At 46.6% G+C, this 10000-nt stretch overlaps 1 protein-coding gene across 1 annotated transcript in view; it reads right to left on the reverse strand.

Moving 5' to 3' along the window:
* Positions 1-10000, reverse strand: part of LOC139379525 (sodium/hydrogen exchanger 9B2-like) — a 33718-nt gene that overhangs the window by 8137 nt on the left and 15581 nt on the right. The window contains exons 5-9 of the mRNA XM_071122344.1: positions 7146-7273; positions 2503-2678; positions 1522-1628; positions 968-1117; positions 707-815 (exon numbers count right to left, since the gene is read on the reverse strand). Of these exons, the coding sequence (XP_070978445.1) occupies positions 707-815; positions 968-1117; positions 1522-1628; positions 2503-2678; positions 7146-7273 (670 nt within the window). The remainder of the gene's footprint in view (positions 1-706; positions 816-967; positions 1118-1521; positions 1629-2502; positions 2679-7145; positions 7274-10000) is intronic.

Raw genomic sequence — 10000 nt, forward strand, 5'->3', positions numbered from 1 at the left:
AGTAGTAGTAGCAGTAGCAGTAGTAGTAGTAGTAGCACTAGCAGTAGCAGTAGTAGTAGCAGTAGTAGTAGTAGTAGTAGCAGTAGCAGTAGCAGTAGTAGTAGTAGTAGTAGTAGTAGCACTAGCAGTAGCAGTAGTAGTAGCAGTAGTAGTAGTAGTAGTAGTAGTAGTAGTAGCAGTAGCAGTAGCAGTAGTAGTAGTAGTAGTAGTAGCAGTAGTTCTAGTTGTAGTAATATTAGTAGTAGTAGCAGTAGTTGTAGTAGTAGTAGTAGTAGTAGCAGTAGTAGCAGTAGTTCTAGTTGTAGTAATAGTAGTAGTAGTAGTAGTAGCAGTAGCAGTAGTAGTAGTAGTAGTAGTAGCAGTAGTAGCAGTAGTTATAGTTGTAGTAATAGTAGTAGTAGTAGTAGTAGTAGTAGCAGTAGTAGCAGTAGTTCTAGTTGTAGTAATAGTAGTAGTAGTAGTAGTAGTAGTAGCAGTAGCAGTAGTAGTAGTAGTAGTAGTAGCAGTAGTAGCAGTAGTTCTAGTTGTAGTAATAGTAGTAGTAGTAGTAGTAGTAGTAGCAGTAGTAGCAGTAGTTCTAGTTGTAGTAATAGTAGTAGTAGTAGCAGTAGTTCTAGTTGTAGTAATAGTTGTAGTAGTAGCAGTAGTTGTAGTAGTAGTAGCAGTAGTAGTAGCAGTAGCATTAGTGTTAGTAGTGTGTATTTACCCACTGTGTTGGGGTCCAGTGTAGATACTGTGATTTGTGCTCCTACCAGTCCAAACAGTAACGGTTGGAAGATGTCCCAGAACCTCCCTACCACTGCTGCTACTGGGCCCTGGGAAGGTTATAAACATGTTATAACACTTCATAAACACATTATAAACACATAGTAAACACTACAACCACTGGGGCCTGGGTAGAGCACACAGCAAGGTTGTTGAAACTACATTACAAAGCACAATATAAATACTTTATAAACACACTGACCTTCGCTTCCCCCCAGCCCAGCGCAGCTACGAAGGCCATGACCAGAGTACAGAGTCCCCCTGCACCAGAGAACCCTGCTACATGGCTCCCAAACACAGCAAACACAGACAGACCCAGTAACATGACACTTCTCCTCAATACCAATTCCTCCTAAAGAGAAGGAGAGAGATAGACAGAGAGACTAAACCAGCAGACTCACATTTCAACATCCACAAACAAACATACTCCATCGGGATTGCATCCCAAATGGAACCCTATTCCCTATATAGTGCACTACTTTAGACCAGAACCCTATAGAACCCTATTCCCTACATAGTGCATTACTTTAGACCAGAGCCCTATATAACCCTATTCCCTATATAGTGCACTACTTTAGACCAGAGCCCTATAGAATCATATTCCCTATATAGTGCACTACTTTAGACCAGAGCCCTATAGAACCCTATTCCCTACATAGTGCACTACTTTAGACCAGAGCCCTATAGAACCCTATTCCCTATATAGTGCACTACTTTGGACCTGGTCTCAGGGAAGGAAGACAGGTGGGTCTTTACCTGATCCTGACTGGGGAAGAAACAGATGAAGAGTCCTAGCACCAGGCCAGCCGCTGATCCTCCTACCACCTCTAGCACGCCTTTCATCACATTGAGCCATGTCGAGTCTACAGGAAACAGTCGTTAGTATGTTGAGCCATGTCGAGTCTACAGGAAACAGCCTTTAGTATGTTGAGACATGTAGAGACTACAGGAAACAGCCTTTAGTATGTTGAGACATGTAGAGTCTACAGGAAACAGCCTTTAGTATGTTGAGACATGTAGAGACTACAGGAAACAGCCTTTAGTATGTTGAGACATGTAGAGTCTACAGGAAATAGCCTTTAGTATGTTGAGACATGTAGAGTCTACAGGAAACAGCCTTTAGTATGTTGAGACATGTAGGAGACTACAGGAAACAGCCTTTAGTATGTTGAGACATGTAGAGACTACAGGAAACAGTCTTTAGTATGTTGAGACTACAGGAAACAGCCTTTAGTATGTTGAGACATGTAGAGACTACAGGAAACAGCCTTTAGTATGTTGAGACATGTAGATACTACAGGAAACAGCCCTTTAGTATGTTGAGACATGTAGAGACTACAGGAAACATACACATAACCCTAGTCATCAGCTTGTCATGTTTTTACATCAACCAGATCACCCGTTGTACAATTCAATATTCCACGTCCCTCCATGTCAGAAGAAATGAAACCTGGCCACTAGGGGGAAACAGTGAGAGCTGTTACCTTCAAGCATCTTCCTCTGGTGCCCAAGGTTGCATGTAACTATTCAGAGTTAACCTTAAGAATGTGTACTTAATGCCTAAACTTACACCTAACCTTAACACTTCAGAGTTTGTATTTAAACTTCACAAACACTTTGAAATGTGACGTTCCACATGGATGAATATCTACTACTAATTTGAGTGTGTGTGTGTGTGTGTGTGTGTGCGTGCGCATGCTTGCGTGTGTATGTCTAATGTACATCCAGGTGTGTTACCTGAGGCAAAGGCCACGCCCAGAGAGGTGGTGAATGCTGTGATGGCCAGGATGTCATCAAAACTCCCAGCAGCCATCAGCAGAGTAGGGATTCCCTTCTCCACGCCGTAGCCATCCTTCTGGAGTAACAACATGGAGGGCACCACCACCGCTGGGGATACAGCACTCAGAACAAACCTAGAGACAGAGAGAGAGAGAGAGAGAGAGAGAGAGAGAGAGAGAGAGAGAGAGAGAGAGAGAGAGAGAGAGAGAGAGAGAGAGAGAGAGGGGGGGGGAGAGAGAGAATGAGACCTCAGAGAGAGGGAGAGAGAGAGAAAGGGAGAGAGAGAGAGAGAGAAGGGGGAGGGAGAGAGAGAGAGAGACAGAGAAAAAGAGAGAGAAAAAGGGAGAGAGAAAAAGGGAGAGAGAGAGAGAGAAAGGGAGAGAGAGAGAGAATGAGACAGCGAGAGAGAGAGAACGGGAGAGGGAGAGAGAGAGAGAGAGAGATTCAAATAGTCTGCAGCACCCGGCTAGAATCCAAAGTGAAATATACAAAGTCAAAAATACTGTTTGCCGATGATCTGGTGCTTCTGTCACCAACCAAGGAGGGCCTACAGCAGCACCTAGATCTTCTGCACACATTCTGTCAGACCTGGACCCTGACAGTAAATCTTAGTAAGACCAAAATAATGGTGTTCCAAAAAAGGTCCAGTCGCCAGGACCACAAATACAAATTCCATCTAGACACAAAAAACTATACATACCTTGGCCTAAACATCAGCACCACAGGTAACTTCCACAAAGCTGTGAATGATCTGAGAGACAAGGCAAGAAGGGCATTCTATGCCATCAAAAGGAACATAAATTTCAACATACCAATTAGGATCTGGCTAAAAATACTTGAATTAGTCATAGAGCCCATTGTGAGGTCTGGGGTCCTCTCTCTAACCAACAATTCACAAAATGGGAAAAATACCCTCCGTGTACAACGTAGAACACCAAATAATGCAGAGCAGAATTAGGCCGATACCCACTAATTATCAACATCCAGAAAAGAGCCGTTAAATTCTACAACCACCTAAAAGGAAGCGATTCCCAAACCTTCCATAACAAAGCCATCACCTACAGAGAGATGAACCTGGAGAAGAGTCCCCTAAGCAAGCTGGTCCTGGGGCTCTGTTCACAAACACAAACAGACCCCACAGAGCCCCAGGACAGCAACACAATTAGACCCAACCAAATCACGAGAAAACAAAAAGATAATTACTTGAGACATTGGAAAGAATTAACGAAAAAACAGAGCAAACTAGAATGCTATTTGGCCCTAAACAGAGAGTACACAGTGGCAGAATACCTGACCACTGTGACTGACCCAAACTTAAGGAAAGCTTTGACTATGTACAGACTCAGTGAGCATAGCCTTGCTATTGAGAAAGGCCGTCGTAGGCAGACATGGCTATCAAGAGAAGACAGGCTTGTGTACTTTAACCATTTGTACATTATTACAACACTGTATATATATATATATATATACAGTGGGGCAAAAAAGTATTTAGTCAGCCACCAATTGTGCAAGTTCTCCCACTTTAAAAGATGAGAGAGGCCTGTCCCGACTTCCTAGTTAATTACAGTTACATGATTAATCAGTTTAATTGCGTAATACTAATTACAGAGAGTTATTTGATAAAAACGAATTCTTCAGTTAATGATAGTAAAGACTCGACCAGAACGTCAGAACATTCACCCAATTTTCTTTGTTTTATTTTATAGGTAGGCTAGTTGAGAACAAGTTCTCATTTGCAACTGCGGCCTGGCCAAGATAAAGCATAGCAGTGTGAACAGACAACACCGAGTTACACATGGAGTAAACAATTAACAAGTCAATAACACAGTAGAAAAAAAGGGGAGTCTATATACATTGTGTGCAAAAGGCATGAGGAGGTAGGCGAATAATTACAATTTTGCAGATTAACACTGGAGTGATAAATTATCAGATGGTCATGTACAGGTAGATATATTGGTGTGCAAAAGAGCAGAAAAGTAAATAAATAAAAACAGTGTGGGGATGAGGTAGGTAAATTGGGTGGGCTATTTACCGATAGACTATGTACAGCTGCAGCGATCGGTTAGCTGCTCAGATAGCAGATGTTTGAAGTTGGTGAGGGAGATAAAAGTCTCCAACTTCAGTGATTTTTTGCAATTCGTTCCAGTCACAGGCAGCAGAGAACTGGAACGAAAGGCGGCCAAAGGAGGTGTTGGCTTTAGGGATGATCAGTGAGATACACCTGCTGGAGCGCGTGCTACGGATGGGTGTTGCCATCGTGACCAGTGAACTGAGATAAGGCGGAGCTTTACCTAGCATGGACTTGTAGATGACCTGGAGCCAGTGGGTCTGGCGACGAATATGTAGCGAGGGCCAGCCGACTAGAGCATACAGGTCGCAGTGGTGGGTGGTATAAGGTGCTTTAGTGACAAAACGGATGACACTGTGATAAACTGCATCCAGTTTGCTGAGTAGAGTGTTGGAAGCAATTTTGTAGATGACATCGCTGAAGTCGAGGATCGGTAGGATAGTCAGTTTTACTAGGGTAAGTTTGGCGGCGTGAGTGAAGGAGGCTTTGTTGCGGAATAGAAAGCCGACTCTAGATTTGATTTTCGATTGGAGATGTTTGATATGAGTCTGGAAGGAGAGTTTACAGTCTAGCCAGACACCTAGGTACTTATAGATGTCCACATATTCAAGGTCGGAACCATCCAGGGTGGTGATGCTGGTCAGGCGTGCGGGTGCAGCCAGCGAACGGTTGAAAAGCATGCATTTGGTTTTACTAGCGTTTAAGAGCAGTTGGAGGCCACGGAAGGAGTGTTTTATGGCATTGAAGCTCGCTTGGAGGTTAGATAGCACAGTGTCCAAGGACGAGCCGGAAGTACATAGAATGGTGTCGTCTGCGTAGAGGTGGATCAGGGAATCGCCCGCAGCAAGAGCAACATCATTGATATATACAGAGAAAAGAGTCGGCCCGAGAATTGAACCCTGTGGCACCCCCATAGAGACTGCCAGAGGACCGGACAGCATGCCCTCAGATTTGACACACTGAACTCTGTCTGCAAAGTAGTTGGTGAACCAGGCAAGGCAGTCATCAGAAAAACCGAGGCTACTGAGTCTTCCGATAAGAATATGGTGATTGACAGAGTCGAAAGCCTTGGCAAAGTCGATGAAGACGGCTGCACAGTACTGTATTTTATCGATGGCGGTTATAATATCGTTTAGTACCTTGAGCGTGGCTGAGTTGCACCCGTGACCGGCTCGGAAACCAGATTGCACAGCGGAGAAGGTACGGTGGGATTCGAGATGGTCAGTGACCTGTTTGTTGACTTGGCTTTCGAAGACCTTAGATAGGCAGGGCAGGATGGATATAGGTCTGTAACAGTCTGTAACTCCCTTTGAAGAGGAGGATGACTGCGGCAGCTTTCCAATCCTTGGGGATCACCCCTATCAGATCACAGCAAAATCACAGTCTACTTGAACAGAGCAATACTCAATCTTGAAGCATCAAAGGAACGGAATAATATTAAGAAATGCTATAGATGGAAGGAAAGTAGTGTGGAAACCTACCAAAACACTATTAGGCAACAACAAATTCAATACCTTTCAGGCACCTTCCCGGACAAAATGTTTCACTGTAATAGTTAAGATGTAAACTTGGCAGTAGAAAAACCTAAACAGTATATTTGATCTCTCAGCATCCCTATCAAATCTAAAAAATGTCAAGCAGACCACCTAAGAAAATGAACAACAATGACAAATGGTTTGATGAAAAATGCAAAATTCTAAGAAAGAAATTGAGAAACATGTTCAACCAAAAACATAGAGACCCAGAAAACCTGAGTCTACGCCTTCACTATGGTGAATCACTAAAACAATACAGAAATACACTACGGAAAAAGAAGGAACAGCACGTCAGAAATCAGCTCAATATAACTGAAGAATCCATAGAATCAAACCACCTCGGGGAAAATTTGGACTCACTAAACAATTAACAACATGAAGAGTTATCTATCCAAAACGGGGATAAATGGGTAAACCACTTCTCCAAACTTGTTGGCTCTATAACAAAGAACAAACAACAAAAACATATACATGATCAAATACAAATCTTAGAATCAACAATTTAAGACTACCAGAACCCACTGGATTATCCAATTACCTTGAATGAATTACAAACCCTACAACCCAAAAAGGTAACACTGTGTTGAGGTGTGAGTTTACCCCAGTACGAATCCCCAGACCCAGGGCAAGCCCATCAGGAAGTGAGACATCACAGCTAATGTTGTCTAGAGGTAACACTGTGTTGAGGTGTGAGTTTACCCCAGTACGAATCCCCAGACCAAGGTCAAGCCCATCAGGAAGTGAGACATCACAGCTAATGTTGTCTAGAGATAACACTGTGTTGAGGTGTGAGTTTACCCCAGTACGAATCCCCAGACCCAGGGCAAGCCCATCAGGAAGTGAGACATCACAGCTAATGTTGTCTAGAGGTAACACTGTGTTGAGGTGTGAGTTTACCCCAGTACGAATCCCCAGACCCAGGGCAAGCCAATCAGGAAGTGAGACATCACAGCTAATGTTGTCTAGAGGTAACACTGTGTTGAGGTGTGTGTGTTTACCCCAGTACGAATCCCCAGACCCAGGGCAAGCCCATCAGGAAGTGAGACATCACAGCTACTGTTGATGCCTCCACTGTACACGGTCCTACTGCCAGTCGCACACACACCGCCTTGAGTCTGCGGAGAGCCTGTTGAACACATACACCTTCAGCTGTAAAAACCCATAGAGAAATCTCTCTCTTTCTCTCTCTCTCTCTCTCTCTCTCTCTCTCTCTCTCTCTCTCTCTCTCTCTCTCTCTCTGTTGCTTATGTGTCACGGATGAATAAAGTGGTGGTGGTTTTTCCTAAAGAAGAGAGTCTTGTTGATCGTATGGTTGAGCAAGGTGTACTTCTTAAAGAAGAGTCTTGTTGATCGGATGGTTGAGCATGGTGTACTTCTTAATGTTTATTCAAGTTACGCTGCTTTTTTTCTCCGTAAACAAGGGTAACGATTTCGAATGTACCTCCGTTTATTCCCAATGAGCTATTGGAGCGTGAGTTATTACGGTTTGGGAAATTTGCAAGTTCAATTAAGATTGTTCCGTTGGGTTGCAAACACTCGGCTCTGAAACAGGTTCTGTCATTTCAAACACTCGGCTCTGAAACAGGTTCTGTCATTTCAAACACTCGGCTTTGAAACAGGTTCTGTCGTTTCGGCGACAGGTGTTTATGTTTTTGGACTCACCGGAGCAGACTTGGAGTTATTGTTTAAAGTCAAGTATGACAATAGACTGTACACGACTTATGCTGGTACGGGTAGTCAACGGTGTTTTGAGTGTGGGGATGTTGGCCATAAGCGACATGCTTGCCCGAAAAGGGAGAAGGCCGAGGGAGGGGCGCAGGTGGTCCTCGTAACACCTGGGCCCACTGATGTAGGGAGAGGTGGGCCGACAGCGGTAGAGCAGCCACAAGCACCTGTTGCTGAGGAACAAGTTATCCGTGTTGAGGGCACGGAGTTGCAACTTGTGTTAGAGGGAAATGTTATGCTACAGAAAAGTATTGCTGTAGAAGATAAGGATGTATCTGAAGAGCCAGTTCCTCAGACTGGTGAGGAGTTGCACAGTACGAGTGCTGGGGTACAGGAGGGGGTTCATGTGGAGCTAATCTCTCAGGTAGTGGAGGAGATGCCCACTATGAGTAATGAGGTTCAGGTGGGGCTAGTCTCCCAGGTAGTGGAAGAGATGCCCACCACGAGTAATGGGGTACAGGAGGGGGTTCAGGTGGGGCTAGTCTCCCAGGTAGTGGGAGACTCGATACTCGATTCAGACTGGGTCCGCTCCACGGTTACAGGGGGGTTTCAGACTGGGTCCGCTCCACGGTTACCAGGGGGGTTTCAGACGGGGTCCGCTCCACGGTTACAGGGGGGTTTCAGATGGGGTCCGCTCCACAGTTACCAGGGGGGTTTCAGACGGGGTCCGCTCCACGGTTACAGGGGGGTTTCAGACGGGGTCTGCTCCACAGTTACCAGGGGGCTTCAGACGGGGTCTGCTCCACAGTTACCAGGGGGGTTTCAGACGGGGTCCGCTCCACGGTTACAGGGGGGTTTCAGACGGGGTCCGCTCCACAGTTACCAGGGGGGATTCAGACGGGGTCCGCTCCACGGTTACAGGGGGGTTTCAGACGGGGTCCGCTCCACGGTTACCAGGGTGGTTTCAGACGGGGTCCGCTCCACGGTTACCAGGGGGGCTTCAGACTGGGTCCGCTCCACGGTTACCAGGGGGGCTTCAGACTGGGTCCGCTCCACGGTTACCAGGGGGGATTCAGACGGGGTCCGCTCCACGGTTACCAGGGGGGATTCAGATGGGGTCCGCTCCACAGTTACCAAGGGGATTCAGATAGGGTCCGCTCCACGGTTACCAGGGGGGATTCAGATGGGGTCCGCTCCACGGTTACCAAGGGGGATTCAGACGGGGTCCGCTCCACGGTTACCAGGGGGGTTTCAGACGGGGTCCACTCCATGGTTACCAGGGGGGATTCAGACGGGGTCCGCTCCACGGTTACCAGGGGGGTTTCAGACGGGGTCCGCTCCACGGTTACCAGGTGGGTTTCAGACGGGGTCCGCTCTACGGTTACCAGGACGGTTACCAGGGGGGTTTCAGACGGGGTCCGCTCCACGGTTACCAGGGGGTCTTCAGACTGGGTCCGCTCCACAGTTACCAGGGGGGATTCAGACGGGGTCCGCTCCACGGTCACCAGGGGGGCTTCAGACTGGGTCTGCTCCACGGTTACCAGGGGGGCTTCAGACTGGGTCTGCTCCATGGTTACCAGGGGGATTCAGACGGGGTCTGCTCCACAGTTACCAGGGGGGCAGAGATGGGATGATTCAGTGAGAGAGGCAGAGACTTTGGGTGGTTTTCTAGGCTCTGATGTATTTCAGAAAAAGAACTGGGAGGGTGTAGTGGAGAAAGTGTCAAGACTGTCAAGGTGGAAATGGGTGCTACTCCAGCTGTCTTATAGGGGAAGGGTACTGATAGCTAATAATCTTGCTGCCTCTACCCTGTGGCACAGACTAATGATTTTACAGCCACCGGGGGGGTCTGATACAAGGGCTTCAGAGGACCCTTGTCAATTTCTTCTGGTCTGGACAACACTGGATTAAAGCTGCAGCCCTGTACCTGCCACTGCACGAGGGTGGGCAAGGCCTGGTGGACATTTCTTCCAGGATCATGGCTTTCCGGCTTCAAGCAGCCCAGAGACTGTTGTCCAGGGACGGTTCTAGCAGCCCAGAGACTGTTGTACTGTGTTGGTTTCAGCAGCCCAGAGACTGTTGTACTGTAACGGTTCTAGCAGCCCAGAGACTGTTGTACTGTTATGGTTCTAGCAGTCCAGAGACTGTTGTACAGTGACGTTTCTAGCTGGGTTGACAACAGCCTACA

This window comes from Oncorhynchus clarkii, chromosome 21 (genome assembly GCF_045791955.1).
Source record: "Oncorhynchus clarkii lewisi isolate Uvic-CL-2024 chromosome 21, UVic_Ocla_1.0, whole genome shotgun sequence".
Taxonomy (NCBI): domain Eukaryota; kingdom Metazoa; phylum Chordata; class Actinopteri; order Salmoniformes; family Salmonidae; genus Oncorhynchus; species Oncorhynchus clarkii.